The sequence below is a fragment of the Lepisma saccharinum genome, chromosome 18, assembly GCF_977018435.1.
Source record: "Lepisma saccharinum chromosome 18, izLepSacc3.1, whole genome shotgun sequence".
Lineage (NCBI taxonomy): Eukaryota > Metazoa > Arthropoda > Insecta > Zygentoma > Lepismatidae > Lepisma > Lepisma saccharinum.
This window is the reverse complement of record NC_139246.1, coordinates 62,936,827-62,962,934: the sequence shown is the minus strand read 5'-3', so window position 1 is coordinate 62,962,934 and position 26,108 is coordinate 62,936,827. Positions and strand designations below refer to the sequence as shown.

Genomic DNA, 26,108 nt, shown 5'->3' with positions numbered 1-26,108 from the left:
TAATCACACAGAAGCTCTTGAATACGAAACTAACAGCCGCCGCCCAACTTGAAACTTTCTCTCCGTTTCGGTGTACAAGTGGCGGCTTAGTCTTCTGATTTCCAATTCAAACCTTTCAAAGTGTCCCAAAGCGAGTGCCAGATCCGTTATAACACCCAATCCCGATGTTGGTACCAGCAGTAGCAGGTCCTAAAACGAACATTTTTTTAACGTTGTTACTCTATACGAGTAGGCTTCACTTTTGTTTCTTATTACTAACACCGAATATTCAACGCTTACGTTATTATCGTATGCAATGAATTGAATTGAATTATTGTTGTTTTAAGCAGTTTGCGAATTAACAGGGGGGGGGGGGGGGAAGCCGGCGATTTCCTCCGACAAAAATGTTTATCCTGACAGAAGAAAATAATTTTATTCCCTGCCAGGGATGTTTTTATTCCCCTCAAGATTCATTGAGTGATTGAGTTTAAGTATAAGCCCACTTTATGCACAGTAAGACTAATCGGGACTGGACCTACAGTTTTAAGTGGGATCCGAACCACTATGTGCCTCCACCGGGTATTGAACGCGGGACTCCTTCATTACAAGGCGATGACGCTAACACTGCGCAATCGGGGAGCCCCTTATATCCCCCACAAAATGGAACTAAAGCATGTAGTATGCAATTTCTTAACTATGGAACAACTTCACTGATATATCATTAGGGAAAATAGTTATTTAACCATTACCCTGGCCGCGGTGGCTCAGTCTGTAACTACTCAGTCTTACCATGCTAAAGGTCCCGGACCACCCAGCGTCGAATCACATGGGTACCTGTGGGAAACCCTGGGGGGGGGGGGGGGGTAAAGGCGGTCAGGGGCGTGATGCTGATCACATCACCCCCACTCACGACCGGATCAAGAAAGTGTGGGGAGTTACCCTCACACCCCCCTATATGCCTTCATGGCGTGGTGCTAAGCACAGGGTAGCACTTTTGTTTTATTTAGTTATTTAACCTTTAAAAGCAATTGCATCCCACTTCGCGTTGGAGCCTTTACAAAAAGCTCTCAGACTAGCGCCGTTGCTCTGTTCATTGTTAAATAAACTACGAAAGCCTGTCGCAATGGCAAGCAAGAGTTGATTTCGCCAGCTTTATTCGTTGTACGTAGGTCACTTTTCTTGCAGCACAACTTCATTGAGTTTTGAGCTAAACGAGCAACAGAAATTTGGTCGAGTTTCTCAGTGGTATTAGTTCAATAGCTATTTTGTGTATGCGTTAGCTTAGAATGTAAATATAGTCTACTGTCTCTAAATTACGTGGAAATGTTATCACAAGATTTAATGTCTTACGTTAGAACCATTTTCTAATGCACTTGGAAGTGCAAGGCAATAGTTTAGTTTACTAACTGCTAACAAAAAGTATGGAATATTGTTATATTAGGCATTAGCTGATACGCACAGCAATGGAATGCAACAACACATTGTATCTGTCTTTGCTGGACGTCCTTGTGTTCTCGCCGACATTCCACCGTGCCTATCACCTATTGCCTAATGTAACAATATTCCGATCTTGTGCCTAATGTAACAATATTTCAAACGTTTTGTGAGGAGTGTGTATATACCCAAAAAACCTAAACCGGCCCCCCAAAATAAAATCACAAATAAACTTACACCACTGATTGGGCATTCGCCCCAAAGCAAAATATCAATTCACACACTGGTTTCGAGTCCACTTTATGCACAGATAGGCTAATCGGGACTGGATCTACAACTTAAAGTAGAATCCGAACCACCAGGTATCTACCTAACCCTGTATTGTATGCAACGTTTGCGTGCGTTTAGTGTGGACAACCCACAACCACTTACAGTGCGGTCAAGTTAAGGATGTAATGCATTTAGCGATATCCCCACTTATTACAGTAAAGAATGGTCATTCTGATACGAAGAAATTCTACAGGGTAATGGGAGAAGGCACGTCAGCTGGCAAAACATAGCTAGCTATCCCATTGCTTTTCGAAAAACTGTTATTTTCTTTTATTTGTTTAACCCAATTAGCCAACGGACAGAACCTGCAGGCGGTGATCATGCAACCGAATAAGAGCGGGATATAATCAACGTTACCATGGAAAGCTACGAACGAAAAAGGAAAAAACGGCACGAACGCACCAGCAGAGCAGCAAGCACGGGCAACGAATCTTTCGAGCGCGAAATAGGATTTGATGCTGTGGCAGCGGGAACACGTTGCGGTTGTTACAGCGACACTCGCAGAAACCGAAGCTTCCCAAAACCAAGTAATTGATTCGCCCGATAAGGGGAAGCACGTGCGAACGACGGTCGCACGAGACGTGGGAGGAAATCGATCTCTTAAACACAAATCACGTTTCGCACCAACACTCGCGATCCGAATGTCAGAAGGAAGCACTCGGAACGTTCAATAATGAACGTTACACGCTACCTAAATACATTTAAACTTCTATATTTCACAATAAACAAAAAGTGAAAGCTACCTTTTTGTATCTCTGTGCTGAGTATGATTGTCTCTTTTTGGGTTTGACTTGCACCATAACATCATCCTGCGATCTCCATCGTGGATCAAAAAACAAACAAACATGAATTTGAAAACTATTAGTAAAACACGAGTAATGTGAGTAAACAAACAGAGGCAGACAGTGTGATGGGATGAATATCCATGTTCTAACTTCTAAAACAGAATACCATATTCTCGACACGGTATAGCTTTCCGATAGTGAAATGAATAATTATGTCGCTTTGTAATCAATCTGGCTTCGACTCGCGATGATATCTACTCACTTCACCTTAATATGTAGGTTCAGTTCTGATTAGCCAGTGCAAGCATTAAATTCTCGCGCATATAAGTTCTCGGCTTCGTCTAGTCCCCAGAGTGCCGACGAGGCGGCGCAGGAAGCAGACCAACCAATGACAATGTTCAGTAAGAAACTCCCTAGCACAAGTGACAGGCATAAGTGATATAAATGTGTATCTCCTCTTATCTAAACACAACTGGTTAATGCAGTCACTTCCATAGCCAATCCAGCCACATCCATTTCTGATAATTCGCTGTTGAGCGAGGGTATAATGTAGATGTCTACTTTACCCACGAAATAATTCCATGTAAGCAGATCAACACATGAATGACTACTATCGGGTTAAAATTACAAGTTATATCAAAATTTAGCTTATTCTATTCTGTGTTAATCTATGCTAATATTTTTTTTGTCGAGCATGCCTTATATTTTTTATCGTCGTGAGAACAAAAAGTGCAGTTTTTTTGTTTCTTTTTAACGGTCGCTCTTTTTAAATTCCATAAATCAAAACGGCTTGTCCAATCGTGATGAAATTTTAGTATGATGCAGGCAAAAAGGTTTTAAACGTAATTCTTAATTTTCAGGATTTTAAAATTTGTCGAAAAACAGTTCTTATCAATTTTGCGAAACAACTTTTTCTTAGTATTCGGTAGTCCTACAAATACAATTGGTCTTGTTTTGAAGCCAATTGCATCTGTTTTTAAAATCCATTATCATTGTCAATTTACATTTCGAAAGAGATTTTTATTGAACGGAGTAAAGCTGTACGTGGAATGTGGCAACAAGGCACACAGCGATGGACGTTGAAACCGGGGGCTGGCACTGTGAGTCAGTGCTTGCGGTGTTGTCATAACTTTTAATTGTTAATTTTTAATTGGAGCCCAAACTCGAGTATCTATAATTTTTAAACCTCAGTAGGATAACTTGTGCACACTCCAAACGAATGCGACCAGAACATTCTCAAAAGACAACTGCAGGCTTTAAATATTTTCTCCTTGCTTTGCCATCCATGCAACGCTATCCCATTCCGTTCTTACAGTTTTAAGGCAACCCCGGAGTCGTCGCGAGAACCTGTTGGTGCTCGCCAACAAGAACAAGTTCTTTACGTGCCAGACAGCCCCGGCTCATCTTCTCGCTTCCACGCTCTGCCGATTCCCGGCTAATTTATTCAAACAATTCCCACAGGCTTGCAAGACGGTGCAAGATTTGCCGCGATGCGACCAGCCACGCAATCATTACCACGGAGGTGAACGGACGAATCATCTTAGTTTTTGTCAAGTTTCCTCGGTTTATCGCGTCCAACGTTGCTGGAGACAGAACAATGAAAATCGACTGGTGCTAAAACGGGAGGTTCCGAAAAGAAGATAACTAGCCTTCCTCGTCACTTTCCGCTGGTTATCTTCAAACGGATGGTTTTCATCGCGGTCCAAATATCTTCCACCTCACTTTTCAAATCTTGCCCTCACGCTACGAAGGAAAAACTCGGGGGAGGGGGGACGGGAAGTGACCCCGGGGTTTCCTATCTACACTTCCAGGCGAGAGGCTGGTGAATAAATCCCACAGCTCGCCGTATAAATCGTAACCGCTCGGCTTTTCAAGAGCTTCCGGTCCCGTCTAGCGAGGTACTTCCCTTAAAATTCAATCTTACAGCCGAGATATCCCAGAAAACGAATTCCACCGTAAAGGAATGTACTGCAGGCACTTCTATTCGTATAGCTAATATTTGTCAAGTTTATTTATTTCATCAATACATCGAGGCCTGGAAAAAGAAGTTCTCGACACGGAAAGATACTTTAAGAAGTCGTTTGTTTGCTTCCAATGGCGTGGTGTTTACGCAACTTATCTGTTAATGGCCTAATATATATGTTTGCACCAAATGCAACAGCAAATTTAGGTGCAGAAGAACAACTTTAATTACGTAATGGAAGAGTTTCATGCGTGGGCAACATTTCCAGGAACTTGCAGACACAAGAGTGAAATACCGTTAATGCTATCCTAATTAATTCCAGAATGTGACTACTGAATAATACATAAACCGATTAATAATCTCATTAGACGCATTATATCGATTTGAAATATCATCTGCATAACTTGAATTGGTACAATTATGACCTTTTCGTTGAGTTACTTGATAGATCTGATCTGATGACCTGATGGATGTTGTGCAAGGCAATTCCGGGAGTTACACATTAAAGCACAATTGAAACGCAGGATAAAATATGGAACACAGACAAATAAATATTATGGAGCATAAATATCTTTACGTAGAATTACTACCATGTTTAATTGGCACAAGCAAATATATAACATTCAACATTTGAGCAAGCATTACATAGGAGTTTCAATTAAAAAATTAGCGAGTGTTCAACACAAATAGATGCTCTGTCAGCACTGTTTAGTTAGAGATGAGGTTCGTAGGTTTTGAACATAAAGAAGAAAAAATAATGGTTTATACCTGATTGCTTCAAGACTGAATCCGCGTTCTATTAAATAAATCATAATTTTTTTATAATTAAAAAATAGTAAAATTTTAAAGGAGTAAAGTCACTTTTAAATTAACAAAGATTTATCATAATATTTAAATGCTATCACTCAGTGTTATTGATAAGTGATATTCCTGGTATTAACAACTATCATCTAAATGTTTTATAATATTAGATCAAAATTGTCCTTAATTTTACAATAATTTTAAATAATTGCAATGTACAGACTATACTGATAATTATAATTTCAACAATTACTTCTAAATACCGTTGTGTGCGCAAGGAATATTTATTAATCCCAAAATGACAACCAAGAAACATGCGTTTTCGTCTCGTTAAACGGACACAAATTATTTTCATTTCAGAATGAAATGACTACGAGGCAGCATTTTCAGAATTTATCGTAAACCAATTAAAATGTGTTTACCATTGTCGAACAAAAACCTGTGCAGCTGTTTCTGTGTGTGGTGAACATTCACCTTGACACTGTTACAGAAAATGATGACACTCAAACAACAAGTTCTCAGGTCATATTCGCATGACACTTAGAGATACAAAATAACATGTTCCATATCGCAAATAGAGCTTTCACCGAAACGCTCGCACGGTAAGGAAATGTGTCGTCGGACCTTCTAAAGCAGAGCAAGGTGGAATGACATAGCAGATACACTAAATTTCTTGTTCAAAAGCACTGAGCAACAATATTTCATTTACAAACGAAACAATGGGGAAAAATGACAATTCTCATACAAATTAATACCGATCATTTCCTGCCGAATTACAAAGTGATTGCATTTGGCGTTGGACTTCCACAGCAATAGAGGTAGGGAGGGGGGAGGTGGGGAGGTAGGGAGAGAGAGAGAGAGAGAGAGAGAGAGAGAGAGAGAGAGAGAGAGAGAGAGAGAGAGAGAGAGAGAGAGAGAGAGAGAGAGAATGAATTTCCCAGCCATCAAATACACTCCGCGCGTTTAAATGCACAGAGCGTTTCCATACCGAATGGAAATAATGGAAATCAATCAAGGGAAACTTTTTATACCTTCAATCAAGCATCGAACTCCAGAAACTGGGGTTTAGTCCATGGAAAGTTTTCCACACGTGCATATGTTCTCTAAATACATAGAATAGACTACACTAGCTACATAAAATCAGAAATCATTACTTGCATTGAAAATTAATATTTTCAACCTGCGGAAACAAATTCTACTAATATTTTACTGCATGAAAAAGGTAATCTGAAAAAGCTCTTACTAATAGGAATTTTAAACACTTATACATAACGTTGTAATTAATTATTAGTACTTAGAATTAAGTCCATACTCACACTAAATAAGAATTCTGCAAATAATGACAGCTTACCTAAAAAAAAGAGAAAATATAAAAATTAATATGTGTGTTCACATGTATGCACATTAAGAGAATGCCCACCCACATCCTAGAAGATAGCAGTAATACAGAAAACACACAATTAAATACTATAGAAAAATATATCGATTAAATAGTTTGTGGGAGAATTGGACCTTCTAATGCAAGCTTGTAGGATTTTGATTAAAGTAGTGTTCAGGCTTCATTCAGTGTTGCCGCGTTCGAAACTGCGCGATCAGAAGCAACGTTTTTCACTGCTGGGAAATAATATTTGAATTTTGATAGAAACGGTAGTTTGCCTTGAGCTAGTTCAACGCCTGGAAAATATATATATATGGTTTCTTTCTTTGCTAAAGTTTGAAGTGACTTCAGCCTGAAAACAATTACATTTCGAAGAGAAGTTAGGAAAATTCTTAAAATATGCTATTTGTCAATATTTGGAGGTATGCATACATTGTGTCGTAAACCGATAGGGCAGTGATAGCGTCGTCCCCTTGCAATCAAGAGGTTCCGGTTTCGACCAAGGTGGAGGCACATAGTGGTTCGGATCACACTTTAAACTGTAGGTCCAGTCCCGATTAGCCTTACTGTGCATAAAGTGGACTTAAAAACAACAAATCAATGTAAATTAATTTTTTTTAGCTGAATTATTTTATACGGCTGCTAAGTACCTCGGAAAACTAATCTTGATATTGTGTTTGAGACTCCGTGCAATTCCTTGTTCTTGCACGGTTTGATCAATTTCAATTACAATAATATGTATGGAAAAACACATATTTTTATTCCACTCACCTGTCACGAAAAACACTTTTAATATGTACCCGTTATAAACCATTCACTGCAGAGAAAATTAGTGCAGAATTTCTTCGCATTAACAAAAGCAGGTGCACTAATAGCAGAAGCAAAATGGCACCATCTGCACCTAAGACAACCATAGCGTGTCTACTGAAGCGTTCATGTAAATCAGGCTTGTCGATTCTCCCAGTTTAACGTTATAGATGGTGGTTTGACAATTATTACGTTCCTTAACCCTCTGGTCATGTCCCCCCTTCCCCTCCCGTCCGCTCAAGAAGTTTAGACTCTAATTGCTAAGCAAAACACGCGAGAGTCATGGAGAACCTATTTAACAACAGCACTCATTTTCCCTGGACAGGAGAATTTTCCATAGTGGTGCCTTTCGTCCAACCAGAGACTTTCAATCCACATGATTAAGTTTTTCGATCTAGAACAAAATCTCTATGGCGGAAGGTCTGATTGGTCTCGAGAAAACTAAGCTCTTTAATTAAGCACCAATCATCTCGATTTCTTTATAACCCATTTCTTTCTATATAAGTCCTCGTTAAAACAGCAGAAAAAGGAACCGAGAAGTAATTTAAACTTCACTTCCAAGGTTCCGTCTTTGTGGTCTCCAATCTTAATGAATTAAGTTTCTTCTTGAAAGGGTGCTCGTTCTTTAGCGGTGTCCTTCCTGTCTTCCGAATTCACCCTGCAATATGCGCGCTATATATACTTGCTACACAGAAAATCTATGGAGTTCGTCAAAGGGTATTCCACTACTGATACATTTTAATCGAAAAGATCTTTCGGAGATTCTACGTCAAAATTCTTATAGTGTGTACACACATGAACTTGATTGATCGATTGGATTTAGTTTAACGTCGCATTTTTGCCGGTTTTAGATAATCGCGACGCTGGGGATGAATTGTGACACAATGAAGTGAATAAAGGAACAAACACATATTGGCAACACTGAATGAGAGTCCGCACGCCAGCGCGTCTTCGGCCTGCAACGTGTCGGTTGCCAAGGTTTACTTTACCCCCCCCCCCTTTTACACAAACATATATGAATTTTGACGCCACATCATAGAAAATTAAGGCAAGAGATTGGTTCCTGGTTTCTTGCCAGATGGATTTTACGATAATTTAAAAAAAAAGAGAATGGAAATTCTCCCGCTCATCGATAGGCATATCCATTACGTTGAACTCTATCCTAATAACGATGACGCCGTAAAAAAAATACACCGAGTATAGATTTATCGAGTGGGAACGGGAGATGGGGGAGAGGTTAGTAATGTATCGAATGTAAAATGTGTATTTTTGACAAAAGTTAACATGATTCTCCACATGTTTCTAATAGCTTGTACATTATTTTATGCATCCTTGTGTGTGGCAGACCTACTAAACGTAAATATTTGCCAAATATTTCCGTGGTGGCTTGCATGTGTAGATATGAGGATAAATACTACTGTGCTCAGTGTTCTTCAGGCCGTATACTGCACACTTGAAAAAAATAAAAGCAAATGTTTAATTATAGCTGCTTTCGTTACACGTAATATTTAATACCCAGTATTTGACATGTATTATATTTGACATGTATTATGTTACTTTTCATGCAAGATATCAAAAGTTCTGAATGTGTACAACGTAGACGTACCTAGTATTAGCTCTGGAATAAAATGTTATAGTAAGAAGTTAATGTTCCTTGTGTAGAAATATTTAATATGTATCGCTTAATCTTACATTCTCGAATTCGAAATTGAAAGGTTTTCTTCTAAAGTTGAGGAGAAATAAATTAAAACAATTCTGCTAATTACTGGCTCATTTGATCGACTTAACCCCACCAAGAAAGTATCAACAAAAAAATAATTCTAGAAAGCTACAGTATTGCAAATACCCAATATGCAGATGTAGCATCGGTATTTCGAGGGCAATACAATTCACTACTTGTGACGAAATTCTCATCGTTAAGATACAAGGAAAACGAAGTACGTGGAATGTCCGTGCCATTGAATGAAAGTGTCCCGTGGAATTTGATACCGAAAAGAAAATGTCCATCTCGCGAGAAGGGTTTAAATTTATGCCTCCTCAACCTCGATAACCAATAACTTGATACGTATAATCAGTCCCGGGTATCTCTGGAGCAAGCGAACGAAAACACATCTCTGCGCAAATAGTGACGCGAGACGGCTAAACCAACGAAGCCGTGAGAGGAACGGTATTTGCGTGGAGTGGGAGCGACTGAAGTTACCAGCCTTCGTAGCACGCGTACTGCTTCCATCTGGCCACTCGATCCCTCCCCTCCTCTGCCGCTATGCGTGGCCTTGCTCCAGAGATACCCGGGACAGAGTTTACATAAATAATTCCATTTAGCAAAATCTTCACCATACTAAGCTGGTATATTTTTCTGACTTTTCCAGGTGGTCTCAAGGACTTCTATTCCACCAAGCGCTAGTGGACTGTGCGAGAGCGGCGATACTAATGCCGCTAGGGGTGAGCATATTAAAGTGCCAACCAGTGAACAAATGCTCCTTGGTGGAAACAGCCTTCCTTCTCCTCGTCACCGTGTCTACCGTCAACATGCTCACCACCGTTCTCAACGACGCTCCCGTCTTCCCGGAGGACGAAGAGGAAGAGAGCATGCCCCTCCTCATGGACAGCCCCCAGTGCGTGGTTTTCGGAACGTTCATGATCTGGTTCGCGAGCATCACCATAAACTTGGGCCCGACGTTCCTGAGCGGGGCGCTGGCGGCCAATTCGGAGACGGGCCACAACGCCCCGAGTTGCCCCCTGGTGCACGGACCTTTCCGCCACTACGTGCTCAACGTGCTGTGGATAATCATCAACGTGCTGTGCGTCGCGCTCACGCTCTTCCAACTCCACAAGCTGCACCGGGACCTCACCAAGGCCAACGTGGAGGCCGTCCGCGTGGCGGGGCTCGTCACGACGATGATCAGCGTGACGTCGGGGACGGGCGGAGACGGGGACGATCGGGGGGAACACCGCCGCATCCGCAACTACATCCGGCGCATGGAGAGGGAAGGAGTGCAGCGGGTCAAGATGTTCGTGGTGATCACGGTGGCGTACGTGGTCTTCTGGGGGCCCTTGTTCCTCGTCACCCTCCTGCAGCCCGGGGAGGACGCCAGCATCCTCAGCTACGAAATCACGCTCCACGTGGCCTACGTGCACGCTTTCGTGAACCCGACGTTGTTCCTCGTGTTGCACCGTGGACTCAGGCAAGCGGTGCTCGATCTCTGCTGCTGGCACTGCGAGCTGGTCGACGACTTCGCCACCAGGGTGCCGCCACTGCCACCGCAGCCGGCACCACCGCCGCCCCCTTTACTCCCGGTAAATCGCAACTATATGTGAGTAGCGAGAATGTAACACTTTCCCTACTTTAACAGAAAATATCACAATTTACAGGAATTTTAAATTTTAAAAAGCTCTCGACGGGGATTGCTAACATTCAGAGAACGTTTCCCACATTACTGAACATCATTTTGCAGACTAGGTTCAAATCTCCACCGTTTCATATTCTTCTTTTGGATACAAATTTAACACCAGCCATATGTCACTTCAGAAACACATCAACATGGGTGTTGTGATGTTAAATGTTAGATGTTGTCTTTGATGTTAAGATAGGGCAAAAGTAACGAGAAGTTCGGCATTTGTTTCCCTGAATCAAGTACAAGAACTGGCGAAAAGTAGATACAAAATGTATCAATAAGAAAATGAAATTACATTCAATTTATACAAGATTAGAAGTAGATTCCTTGGGAAACAAGTGCATAGCTTTCTCTAAGCATTTATTCATAACCGTACATTAAATGTTTTATTTAAATAATAATAATAATAATACAGATTGATATAGGAGGGGGAAAACGTAGCCTTGCTAAACAGATAGGGATAAAAAAAAAGTTTATTTTGAAACATGTTACGAGGTACGAAATATATACAGGTGTTTACACACGTTTGTTAGTTCATCTCATCTACATCCAATTCGATACGCGGTGGAGGCACATAGTGGTACGAAATGTACTTTAAACTGTAGGTCACGTCCCGATTAGCGTATCTATACATAAAGTGGACTTACAACAAAGAAACAAACTCAAGTACATCCAATCGAAATTATTAAACACGTAGCTTTCTATGTAAGATCTTTAGTTGCATAAATACAATTAACTATTTTGAAAAGTAGCAGACATTTAAAAGAGTACATGTTATAAGCAGCAATGATATGAAACGAAGTCATAGACCAACTGGAACTGGAGTCACTCAAGCTCAAATTAGGACACAAAACAAAATTTACAAAGTTCCACGTCAAATGCGTAACCACCCACACCGTGCTTGCAAATGTACTACTACAACGCATGAAATACCTAAGTAAACTTGCTGCATGCCTCACTCGTTGCTACAAAGCTCTAACTGCTCCGATGATTATCAGTCGGGTCATAAGATCCTTTATATTGAGGATTCGGCTAAAGATGGGCCAAATGATGGCAACAGTACCATTTTATTTAATTTTACTCCGAAACTCTGGCAACACTGTATGCATATTCACACAAGGTTAGTACATGTGAAGCTTATGTGAAGGTTCTCGGTATAAAACTGCCAAGAGAACATTTTCTATTCTTTAAGTTCACTCCAGTTGGTAAAGCTTGGCTTCACAGCTCCTCTTAGAAATAGGGCCCTCTTCAAGAATTCCCTTTTACATGGAGTCGTCGTCTTCTGGATGCGAAGGGGCAATACGGGAACAACCCAATGTCGTTACTTGTAGAATTACAGTCTAAGCTAAACCCCGAGATCGTACACATACATATACAGCCTGTAGAAAAATTCGAGACCTAAGTGCGGTGGAAACTCAAATCGAACTCCAAGCTCAATGAATCACCTAAGAGCACAGCTACAGCAAATCTATGTATTTTAAAAATAAATAAACAAAACAATAATTTCAAGGGAGCATAAAATAGCAGCGATTGAACGTAACGCATCAGAACGAGTAATAATTGATAGGTGAGCTGTAGGTTCAATACACACCGTCAGTGAAATTAACAAAATGTAAACTTCCAGACAAATAAGAGAGAAATGCTATCTCGAAAGGTAGTCTTAGAAAAGGTAATGTTTGTACACAGTAATAAGCTCTGCACAAGCAATTACGGTTGCATATTTGAAACCCAACGCTGAAATGGGGACGGAGGTAAGCTGCTAAAGAGATTGTCTTTCAAACCCCGAACGAAGCGGGGACACCCGCACAGGTAACAGTTGATTGATTCATTCATTTACCTTATTTTACTTAGCTTTCTTCCACTCTTGGCTGATCGCGAAGATGAGGATGGATTGTGATAAGGTGAAATTGAGGACATTCACAAAAAAAGTGGAAAGCACAAAACACAGGACCCGCAGAGAATGATACTGACCGTGAGTACAGTCACCAGAGCCTCGTTAGCCGGCAAAAAAGCCGTTCAGGGTGTACTATGTGAAAATGAGGTTAACACTTGGGTGTATTTCGAAAGGGTCATCCCTTACACCCGGCAGGTAACAGTTTTCTCTGGAACTAAAACGCTAAGTGACAACACGGAGTTTATCCGATAGAACATTCTTGGTCTTAGAACAGAAATATCTTACCAAGAGCTGACCCGAAAAACAAATGACATAAAATCCGATCCGAAGGTTCCGGGTTCAAGACCGGCCTGAGTATGGTATTATTTGTGATTGTGCCTTCGTCAATTTCATGTAATCTCGTATTTTCATCGTCGCGATTAGCTGAAAGTGGCAGAAAGAAAAACGACGTAAAATAACAAAAATACAAGAATCTGCTCTATACGAAGTAGCCTCGGTCAGTGCTCGGTCTAGTGACGCTTCAAGAGAATTACATGAAATAAGTAAGACAGTGGAGATAATGGAATGTGCTTAAAACAGCTGAAACACGATGTTATAAACCGGGTACTAGAAGTTATTATACGTTAAATACACGTAGTGATGTGCCAGTGGTCCTCTGTATTTAAAAAAAACAAAAAAACAACGCAAATTACATACAAAAATAGCTTCAAGGCCGTGGTGGTCTAATTCGAAGGGCGCCTAACTTTCACGGAGGTGAAGGGGCCTAAGGTCGGAATTTTTCCGGCCTTGTCCCCGCATGAAGCGGCTCTGGGGTTCGCCCAGCCTCAAATCAATGGGTACCCATGGGGGCAACCCTGGGTGAAGGCGGCCGGAGCTTGGTGCTGATCACATCACCTACCAAATGGCCGAGATAGAGACTGTGTGGGACCGTACACGCACAAACTTTAAATGTGCCTTTTACGGTATGGTGCTATGTGTACGGATAACATTACCTTTTACCTTTACAATAACAGCTTCACAAGGTCATTAGTAGAAATAACGACATACCGGTACACTTTGCTAATATGGTTTCTTTGATTTTAATTAGATCGTATCCGTTAAAATGCCGTGCAATAGATCTCTTTCTGCATGATGATCTACAATTGTCATAAGATATTAATATTTCCTCAGCTCCTCTTCATTTCCCGCACACAACCAAAAATCGGAGATTTCTCCTAAACATCTTCTCGTGACCACACATGGAGCAGATGGAACTACTGTTCTTTCCTTCAATTTCAGTTGTGGATGAAAAAATCGATGCAATGTAATCAAGAAAATTTAAATATAAAATATGGGTATTGGTTCAATGATAAACTGCAAAGATCAAAGTTTCCTACGAAATCAAATTTTAAATGTGCTGTAGAGAAACGCTCGCGAAAATGCAATTTTTAAAACTCTCCACGGGAAAGCAGAGGCTTAAAATTTTTCCACCAACTCATTTAGTTTTGCAATTTCTCCTGAGTGTGTGCTGTTTGCCAATCTGATGGACTTGATAGCGGTGGGAAAGTGCGTGTTGGTAATTTCGAGACGACATTCACCTTGCTTAAGCTGGAAGTAGGGAAGCGTAGAACGAAGTCACCTGGAAATGTTGAGAACAGTTGATTGGAGAAGGAAGAAAAAAAGGGTTTTGAACGATCGGATCAATTAAATATTAGCAGCGCTTATTTATATATTTCAAAGAAATCTACCTCGTGTAATGCGAAATCATATCAACTATAACATGATCGTCAAAAATACGTGCGGGGTCTTTAGTTCGTGAGAGACCACTTTTAATATGGCGGTAATACACAATTCCAGGGTTTATCGGATAATTTCCCAAATTTTAAGACTAGGCTCTAAACGAGACATTTTCTTAGCTTTTTTAAAAAATATTTCTACGATATCCCCTTCATCTACTGCATTTAAGGGTTCGAAATATATATTATACTTTGAAAATTACACACGGTACTGAAAATAATGGTCATTGCAATTCATACATTTGATAGAAGGTATAAATCTGCTATAAACGCGCCACCTTTTTGTTCCCTGTGCATCTTTCAATCGAGACAATAAAAAAGTTCTCGAAACAGCAATGATATAGATTAGTACAAGCAGGTTGTTTCAGGGATTTCAGCGCTTTAAGTATAATTCTACAGATTTTGAACACAAATATGAATCAACTATGATGAACATATATAATGAGACATTTTAAGCTCCAGTTGTTTGAGATGATGTCTCAATGTAGCTGCTGTTTCATTTCGTGAACATAAAATACGCAGATTTTAAATGTATTACCAGTACTAATATTCAAGAACAAATTCTTTGAATCCCAATGACACCTCTAAAAATCGTGTTGAATCTTAACAGGAAAAATTCACGTTAGAACAAACGTATCGTATATTCACTCACTATATCATCGAACTGCTTTTAACTATCCCACTGCAAAGTAAATGAGGCCTGTTGATCAATTTGCGATCGAGAGGGCTTTGTTGGCTGACCAGCTGAGCATTAAGAAAGAGTATGTTTGTCAGTAAGTAGTGCACGTCATGTCGTGATATGTAAAAGAAAAAGGCTTATCGGAAACATGATGGGTTGGTGTCGTGATCTCAGAAAAAAGTTGCACTTGGGTTGCACTTGTGAGTTGTTCGCGGGCCGCCACAGTGAACATGTGCCAAGACTGGCGTCCAAATGGGCAGAAAAACTACCCCCGACTGAATTCACGAGAGCAGCGAAAGGTTCATGTGCGATGTAAGCGCCGAAACAACAGACACGCGGGTCAACAGACGCAGCACAGTGCAACACTTGACAACCCAATACAACATAAGGTGGCCAAAAGAATTTCTAGCATCGCCATGCTCCGTAGACTTCCTCGACGTCACACACTTCTCACCAAGGTTCATCAGAGTAAAAGACTCGCCTGGTGCAATGACCATGCACGTTGGACGTTTGTAAACTGGAACCAGGTGTCCTGTGCTAATGAGTCACGTTTTCACCCCACTCTGTGGATTGTGTTCGTATCTGGCGGGAGCAATATGAAACCTTGGATTTATTGTGCATGGTGTCAACAGTAATGGCCTGTGGAGGTGGGTGTACGAGTGTGGGGAATATTCAAATGGCAGGAATTCAAAAGGTTTGGGTGCGCGAGCTCTTTAGGCTAATAGTATGTATCACAGTATAAAAGGTCCTTAGATACACAAAACCTCTCATGGATTAAAATATAAGTGTCTAGATATAAATTATCATATGGAAATGAACTCTTTACCAAGAACACGTCCTATAAAAGTGAAAGAGGGCTAAAATTAAAATTGTCATACTAATCATTAAAGCTGAGGCCGCATCGAAGTGCCCAGTACACATGAGAACAAAACACAGCTACAGACATGATTATCCTGGCTGGTAGGTCCAGGAGCCATAGCCTCGTTAGCCTACAAATGTGCAGCATGTACTGCGTGGAAGAAGGGTTGACACGTCAGTGACGAAAATTCACCCCGTACACCGGCAACAACCTGTAGCATTCCTATAAAAATTTATGTATGTTTATATGGGATGAAGGAAATCTTGTGCTTTGTGTCTTGGTAAGGGCTCTTCGAGATCTGTGCCGTTGAAAAGCAATCTTGGATCTAATATTTCTTCCAACCCACTCAGAAAATCCACGGAGTAAGTCCCTGCTCCGAATAACCAACTCTTCCCCAGGATGCGATGTGGCGGGTGCGGACCCTGTTATGAAAATCGCAGCAGAAATGCTGCGTGCTCTCCTTGCGTATTTCCTCACGTCCCACGAACCGAAACCACTTTATGTTCATGTTTCTTTCATGTTTGCCCTTCCGAGATGAGCGCCGCGAATTCATATCAATCTTGGTTCCGCGGCGTTCTTACGCTCGTTGATACAGACTTGGACCTCGCCGCTTGAATTTTCAAGTTTTCCTATTCAGAAAACGCCGTAAGGCAGCCAAGTTATTTGATTGCTTTTTTAAGTTGAAGAAATGTAGCGTACGTAACGAAGAGAGCGAGACGGCCGATTCGGGTTAAAAATATCGCAGCTGAGGATTCGGTAACTCTCATGCGGATGGCCAGTCGGAAGGGGTTACAGAGCGAGATGCTCGAGAAATGGGATGCGATTTCCTGTTGTGGAGAAATGAACATTTACGAATTCTCTCTGCTCCACCCACACTTTTGGTTCCCTTCGCTATTTCTCATCTCATCCATTCGTCATGGCCTTCCCCGGTAAGCGTACGACGCAACGCAAACGAAATTCGAAGCGTAAACCAGAATCCTTCGCTGTCTTCATTTAGTTTCTTGACGTACGGACGAAATACAATACGTCACACTTAAAATCGTAAAGGTTTTAATCTGGAGTAAAGGTTATTTATCTTGTTTCTAAATACATTGAGTTTGAACCAGCGATATTTAACCGCATACTAAGAACAGATGAGTTGATTCTGACAGCATACCAAACGTACAGAACAACTGACTTAAAACTTTTCTAACTGCTCCCGTTCAAGCGCTAAAATTTTGAATTTTCTCTGCAAAAAGTATCTCAGGTATTCCGCCGTCTACATCACACTACTTGTCTACTAAGTGCCTAAATTGAAAACTTTTCGCAACGATTTTTAACGGTGAGCTTCTCAGGAAGCAATATTTAGTAATTATGTCAATGGAAGATGTAAAGTTTTATTTGTTTCTGCATGACAGAAAAGGAAACAAACTACTTTAATGACTTTTTGATAACACGAAAAGTACTTTAATTAAATGTTTGATAAGAACAGGAAAACATTATTTTTTGTGCGTAAACGGACAATATCAATCACATTCTTTTATGACTAACACTGATTTCTGAAAAATGATACGAGATATTTCATTTGACGGGTGAGCCTTGGAAATGACATTCAAACGGAACAGTCACGGTGTTAATTTACATGTTCCAAATTTATTGTATTGCAAACAATGAGTTCTCTAGTCTGATCAAACATCACAGTGCTCCCATTTGGTAAATATACTCGTGGCATCCCCGGGTTCCTGTCTGTTCTGGGGGAACATATGAAATTAAAAGACAATCAAATCAATTATACTGTAAAATTGGATATTCAGAATTTTCTCTTGCAACAAAATATCATTATTAGGGAAGTATTCATCAATTTTGTCTCGGAGCACAAAACTGAGAAATAATTATATGTCAAATCTGAATGATGAATATTTTCACAGACAACTATTAGGTTGCATTGGGAAAAAATATATGTGCCTTTGATATTCAACAATTCCAAATCAATGGCCAATATAATAACGCCGCGGTTACGTTGTCGTTGAAATATCATTAGAGAGAGAAGATCAGACGGGAGGGAAAAATCGAGACAACCCTTTGATCTGAAAACAGCAAAGCACTGGCATAATAAGAGCTGTCGTTCTCATTAATTTCCTCCAATAAAAATAGTAGGGATTTTAAAGTTTGGGACATTCAATTCGTTTCCCTGTAATCAAAGGACTTTAAAACATGCCACTCTTCAGTTGAAAGTTCACATTATGCACAGATACGCTGATCGGGACTGGGCCTGCAGTTTAAAGTGGTAGCGGAACCGCTATGTGCCTCCACCGGGCACTCTTCAGTTATCTGTGAAAGTGATGTACGAATACAAATGTCAAATGCTACAATTACTATTTTGTTGCCCCTTCCATATGATGGTTGCGCGAATTGTGATGCAAAGATATGAAAAAATTAACTGCGCTTCGAATAAATATTCTTTTCATTTAAGTAGAATTTTACGTTGACAAAACTGTGAGGAACAGTAATGTTCACTTTAAGCAACATGTTAATTGTGAATGAGCTCCACAGTTCAATAAAACAAAAAACTCCACTCTTGAAACAGTAAGATCATAAAACAGGCGTATCGAAAGCATCGAAATTATGAGCATAGGATGCTAACACAAGTGCAGTATTGAAAATTTCAATCTTAAAACATGTCTGAAGTTGAAGAAGAGAAAATAAAAGGTTCTTCAGCGCTTAGCGTTTGGTAGTTTGCTGCTCTAGAACATTATGGGAAACAATACATTATTTAGTTCATTTGTATCAATTTTCTCAACTCCAAAAATGACGTAATACCTCGTATAATGAAAACGGTCGATGTGTTGAGAAAATGAACATACCACTGCCCATCCGCAACAGATACCATTAAAATTAGGAATATAAGACACAGAATTTCTACGTTGCATGCAGGTGCTGTTCTCTTATGTAAAAGGCTACACAAATTCAGAGGAGCTCTTTGGTTACCTAAAAGTATGAAGGGTGAGTTTCAATAACCACACAATGACAAAGAAAGCTAAACAATATCCTACTAGACTGAGTGATTCAATTGGATTAGTTTACTTCGCGTTTGCGCCACTCTTGGCTAATTGCGAAGAGGATTGATTGAGTTGGTGTTTCAAGTCCACTTTATGCACAGTAAGGCTAATCGGGACTGGGTCTACAGTTTGAAGTGGGATCTGAACCGCTATGTGCCTTCACCGGGTATCGGACCGCTTGATTACAAGGCGACGACGCTACCACTGCACCATCGGGGAGGCTCCAATTGCGAAGATGAGGATGATTGGTTATTAGATGAAGTAGACCCAGGACAGCACATCACAGTCCCATAGAGGATTATACTGACCAAGGGGTTAAGACGCCCGAGTCTCGTTAATCTGCAAGATGCAGTCCAGGCTGTACTACGTGGAAGTGATATTAACATTTGGGTGTCTTGACAAAGGGTCGCCGCTTGCACTCCAATATACCAGAACACGGGCATGTTTCCACATAGCAATTATTGCTGGGAATATTCTGAAAGCAGAGGCTTCCTGAAATTGTAATTAGTTCATGCCTCGCTTTGTTCACGGGCGAAGTGCGTGAAGAGAAACGCAGTGCAACAAGGTCCATCGATTAAATCTTAAGCGGCCTAAAAACATGATGTGAAGCAGCAGGGGCGGGGGTAGGGGAGTCATCAAGATTCCTCGGAAAGCGAAGGCAGGACTCTAGGGAATACGCTTACAGAAATTGAATTAAAGCCAGGTCTCGTCAAGGCATGTGAAACGATCACTTACGTTGTAGTGCTCTCACGTTTCGTCACGTCGAACGATATTCACGATTTTCTTTTCTGAAGCTTTCCAACAACATTCACTGCCTTTAAACACACATCGCTACTTTGAAACTCTAAAAGCAGTTAAGTAGGTACAGAGTTAAGAGGAAAAATATTACAAATACACGAAGAGAGTAATATTGCTTTAAAAGCAAACATGCTCGCCAGATATTAAATTAGGAAGGATCTCTCATTAATAATGGTTGCATATAGTGTACTGTTGAACAAAATCTTTATTTGCCTTGTAATAAAGTGATCCCGGGTACGATCGGTGGCAGCACATAGTGATTCGGATTCCACTTTAAACTGAAGGTCCAATCTTGATTAGCCTTCCTGTGCATAAAGTGGACATTAAAACAAAGTCAGCAACTTTTTTATTATTACCATTATTTTAAATCGCAGGTGATGATGCGATATAACGGTGTTTCTGTTCTCGGAAGCAACGAAGAGGGAATGGTCAGACGTGATCTCTTGTGTTTATCAGAACATATTTCTCCAGTTTCCTCCGTTTATCAATTCTGCGGAGATGAAATCTGGCAGCAGGTCCGAAATCCCAAGCTCCCAGCAAGTTTGACGGGGATCTTAGCGTTTGCAGCTGGTTATCATCTACCTCTTCTGATACTCCTGAACGGTGTTTGGTTTCCAACGTTTCTTGCAGAAACCTTCATATCAGAATATCACTTCATAAAAGATTACTTCACACAAACTACGTTAAAGTACATGAAACTGCACGCTAAGATCAAAGTAAAATTCTAGATAACTGTAATTATTTATATGAAACATATTACACTCTATGAAAGGTATGATAGGATAGAAGAATAAGTACTAGAAGGAACAAAAAAATTGTACAGAGCATTGCTATTAACAGGACTTCTAAATGTATTCGACACAATCACTATTAGTAATGCGAATTCTCCGCACAATACTAACTAAAAAATACATTATTTCAGACAAGCAACCAAGAAAATAATACAGTTCGAAGCTCCTACATCGTCAGTAATACATGGTACATTATAATACTTTTCTTCTAAACAGTACACATTTATAATATTTTTAACAATGAAGAGACTCAATTCGGAATTTCAGATGACGTATCACATCATTTTATTACAATATGAATTTCCGTAATTACTTATATCCCGGTCATCGGGGAACCTTTGGGGATAGACGTTTAAAGAACATTGCTGTAAGTGATGATTACTGTCGGATTCATGTTTACAAGATTGATTGATTGAGATGGTGTTTTAAGTCCACTTTATGCACAGTTAAGGTTAATCGGGGCTGGACCTACAGTTTAAAGTGGGGTCAGAGCCACTACGTGCTTCCACTGGGTATCGAACCCGAGACCCCTTGATTACAAGGCGACGACGGCGCCATCAAGAGGCCCTCATGTTTACAAGAATTTTATAACATATATCCACTTAAATGACATTATATTTCAGTAAATCCGCAAGCAAAGGGTAAACAAAACAGACAATCTGACATATTGCACATACTTTTCTGCCTGAATAATATCAATAACTTCATCTAGAATAGCAGCTGTAAATGTTGCCTTTAGAGAAATCACAACAGAGCAAACCATAAAGATGAAACTCGTTGTTGACTTTACATGGATGTCCCAGTTGCTTGCTTTAACCAGCGAGGCCAGTGCTTAGCTGCAAACAAAGCGACGCCGCAACGGATGACGAGATCCAATAAAGGCCAAAAGGAGCGTTCAGAGATTGCTTCCAATATCCGTACCCGCTCGCATAAATTGCTCTGCAGCTCCTCAAGGTACCTGCGGAGGTTTTGCGTTCAGGCAATCTTTTGGGTCCGCTGCAATCACAAAAAAGGAAGTTCAATCGAGCTAAGGCTTCCATCCACACCCGTTCACAATGGGCCGCATATTAAATTTCCAAATCCTTCTATTTGTGAAGGACCCACGACACGCATAAAAGGCGTAAGGCGTACAATATTTAGGCAAATGTAACAATGCGATTGCCACTTTTAAACCAAGCCTAATTTTGCCAGGTTCAAAGCTATATGTATGTGTTAAATTTGCTAACTTGAAAAACAAAGAATTTGCTTTACGTTAAAAATTTAATAAAGGAACTTTAATTCTTTTACTCAAAAGATCACAGCATGTAAATGTAAACGTGATTCATGGATGAATTAACTCTAATCTATACCTCAATATTCTCCATATTAAACTTCGAAGGACACATTCATGAACACAGTCGGTTACGGCTTGATTTTACCATTATAAAAGTTTTACGTAAAACCAAGAACTAATTTCTTTATTTCAAATTGTAAAATTCTGGCATTTTGTGACTGCTCCAAAGCTTAAGCGTAGCTTGCTTTCCAGCAGCGGAGGAGGCTAGGAGAGAGAGGGGGAAGGGAGGCAGAAAATGAAAAGAGAAGGGAGGGAGAGACGCGAAGAAGGATGATATTGAAAAATTGTACGGGCGGACGAACTCCATAAAGATTACATTCCAGTTATATTGAATGGACTGGAGATTTCTGCAGCGAACAGCCCAACAATGATTCGACAATTCCAGAAACTGATTTTTTCCCCGCCTCAACATCTCAGGCGTATTAGCGTCACCAATTCAACCTAGTTGCGTCGCTCATCTACAGGATTACCGTGCATGCTGCCTGTGCATTAGAAGAGGATAGAAAAACACCATCTTGTGTCAAAAAGATTCCCAAGTCCGTTTCTTCAGTGTCGAAACAGGATCCAATCCCCGCTCGATAAGAAATTCAAGCAGTAACCCGGGAATAAAATGCAGGAGAGGAAACGACGGGGAGAAAGAAATGAACCTTATTGCTTTCTCAACAGCGCCTCGCCCGGATGGCTAAAAAAAGACAGGAATGGCACTCAAGAAAGGAATGCTCTCGACCGGTTTCAGATTCTTCAATTTTTGCACGTCTGGATCTATTACATTGAAGAAGCTGCACGGAATAAGGAGGTGAACAAAAATGTGCGAAACAAACTCCTATCGCGGAATGTTAATTCACGGGTGCATGAAATCAAATAGGTTCTGTCAGAGTATATCAAAGAAAATCACACGCCATTTCAATGGCAGGTTATACACACAAAAACAAATATTATGAATAGATAAAATGCAAAGGCAATTATGGCTAAAAGTAATTTTCTATTACAATATTTCTGACACATTACTGCAAACTATTCCCTTGTGTCCGGTCAGTGGAATTGCAAGTTATCATTTGCATAGTCAAATTTCCCACGTATCGATAAGTGTCATAAAAATAAGTAAAAGAAATCAGTATGCATAATGATTTACTAAATAAATATTACTACAATTACTACAATTTATCCACATTTTTTTCAATGTCATAACTACGATACGCCATTTTTTTATTTTATAATTCCTTTGAAAACTAACGTATTGTTAACCATGCATATAATGCATAAATATGGAGCATATTCATTGCTCGAAAATACGAATAACTTTATTTCCATTTCTAATTTGTTTTATTTTATGTTACTGAAAAAAATATAGTGATTTCAGACATTTCGAAATATTTATTTGTTAAACTGCACACAGTGTAACAGTTGATAGTTCTGGATTAGTAAACATCTTAATGCAAAAAACAAAGTAGAGCGTGTAAAAAAGACATACACACTCGCAAAATTTATGCCTCTCTGGATTAAACTTGATGAGAATAGATGACTAGCTGGTGAAAATATGTTTCACAATCAAACAGGAGAAAACGGCAATGCATCGGAGATTCCAACGTAGCCTCCTTGTCGTCGCAAAGCGATCCGATAACCACTACACATAGGGAAGTTTTGTTTGATGGTACAAAAGTGTTTCAACTTCAATATATTATATTTAATACATAGATAGATTATTTTTAAATCAACGAACAACGGCATCATCGAATGTTATTGGTGTACTTTCTCTATCATTAACTGCAACTGCACAACGCACCTCTCTTTATATACAGGGTGTCCGAAAAGTCACGCAACCGACACACTGAACGTACAGTCAGTACAGCAATAAAAATGAGACGCCTACATCCAAAGCGGCCGTAGAAGTTGCGACTGAAAATTTGTTATTAAAATCCACTTATCGCCGCAGTTAGGCAACTCACTTAACGCCTTGCAGGAAAGACAGTATTTCAGGATCAGGGTGTCCCATTTTTATTGTCTGTGACTGAACATAACTTTGCACAAAAAACGATAGAGACAAAAGGATAGGCAGGTTAGTTTATTGTACGATAAATTTCAAATATTTTCTTTCATCTGGGCATTGATTGAAAAACATAGTTAGATATACGGCACACCTGCTGCAGACCTCTCACTTAAAAAAATAAAATTAAAAAAACTTTTATGAACATGCCATAATTAAATCCATAAATCGTCTATAATACATTAAACAATATCGTTCCTTCATCAATTCGATAAATACACATCGATTTTTTTCCCAAGCGACTTCACAGCTGTCTTATATCAATGTTTGTACTAAAACATTTTTACACCTAAGTAACTTTTCCCACATACTGAACGTTCATAGGCATAGTAAATACCCATTAAAATTCATGTCTCTATCGCATTTTGTACAAAAGTTTCGTACGTTGAATCTCGGTTACGTGACTTTTCGGACATCCCGTATAAGATGTGTGTGTACGCACGCAGTCTAACAACGAACGAACTGGGGCCAATAATGTGTGCTACAAGGAGAGTGTATTCCTGTGAAAATTATATTCAATAATCTAATGATTTGTAACAATTCTGCATATTTTTAAACTGGTACAAGTAACAGTTAAAGTAGTGGCACCGGTAGTAATCAATAATAAAGTATCAGGATACACACTTAAAAAAATGGCATCGGGTCGCTCCTCCTCTAAAATTACAAACCAATTTAAAAATGGGCAATACCATAACTCCTACAGCCTAATTGTCATAGCGTAAAATATATCACATATAATTATTTCATATTTCGTCCACAGGGAAACCACAATATGATGGCGGCTCGTGGCGTCGTCGGCAGCGACCCCTGGGGAGCCGGCGGCGAGGCGATTGCTGAAGGACATCGCACTTCGCTTCCTGTGAATGGGGGTCTGGTGAGGTCTTCCCCTACGTCCAGTGCAGGAGGTTCAGAATCTTCACCTCAGTATTTCAGTGAATAATGATATCGAGCTTTAATGACCGGTAACGCGAAAACTACGGGAGCAAACGGCTGTAACGAGGAGCTTCAATTTCAATCTCTAGGCATAATTTCAGAAACTATTTTACAGGAACAAAAACAGTTGATGATGCTGCGATATAAATAACTTCATAATAAACCATATCTGCAAACAGTCATATCCAAGGGTGTACAATGTCCATCGGTGACGGAAACGCTTCACACAATATAGGTTTCATTTTTAAAGTGTAGTTTATCGTTGTCTTCATATGAATGAATTGTAGTTAAGGAACTGTTTTTAAAAACGCAAAACGTGAAGAATAGAATTGCAATCCTATTTACAGGAGATACATCAGTGAATCGAAGTGATACAGACACTGCACAAGAAATTATCAGGCAAGCAATCAAATATCGATGTTTCCTGCATTACGTTTCCTTCAGTTATAGATTTATCGCTTCTGTTAAAGGGCAGAGTATTTTGTAACTGTAATTTTGGTATCTGTTCTAGACGTTTATGTAATTTCAACAGTGTTCATGAAATACTTAAAAGATATGAAAATCATGGATTTCAGATTAATGTTTTATTCGTCTTATATATTGTACAATGTATGTTAGTGTTTTGTTTCTCATTTCTTAATTCATGAAAAATTGATTTAATTCTATTTCATTGTGAGATTGTTATAAATGACTGCAATGGCTACGATGTTCCTCTATCTTCCTCAGTGACTTTAGTGTATCGCAAATGTGATTCAAATCAAACTGAAAGTACAAGAGAATCAATTCGTTAATGCTCATACATTGCGTATCTGTATAAAAAAATGTGTTATGTGGATTTAAGATTACATGTTTCTTTAGACTGTAACAAAATGATGTTAATTTTTTATCCGATTCCATGGCAACTATTTTATAATTTCATTTTGCCCATGTTCCATTCAACTAGTTGGTTTCTTTCCTAACACATTTCACAAGGTGGAAAAGTTGATGTCATATTTCTAGTTACAGTCTCTTAACATACGCAGAAACATAGGTATGTGTTGCATACCTATGCACATGTTACTTAAAAATATACAGTAAATTGTTTTGAAGATA

The 26,108-nt window shown here is 39.7% G+C and overlaps 2 protein-coding genes across 2 annotated transcripts in view; one reads left to right on the top strand and one right to left on the bottom strand.

Moving 5' to 3' along the window:
- Positions 1-24,999, top strand: part of LOC146002608 (uncharacterized) — a 61,285-nt gene extending 36,286 nt beyond the window's left edge. The window contains exons 3-4 of the mRNA XM_083140573.1: positions 9,847-10,791; positions 24,844-24,999. Coding sequence (XP_082996699.1) covers positions 9,847-10,791; positions 24,844-24,859 — 961 coding nt within the window. The 3' untranslated portion in view covers positions 24,860-24,999. The remainder of the gene's footprint in view (positions 1-9,846; positions 10,792-24,843) is intronic.
- The window catches only part of LOC146002607 (midasin), a 586,494-nt gene that overhangs the window by 321,762 nt on the left and 238,624 nt on the right, over positions 1-26,108 (bottom strand). The gene's annotated exons all lie outside the window — the stretch shown is intronic.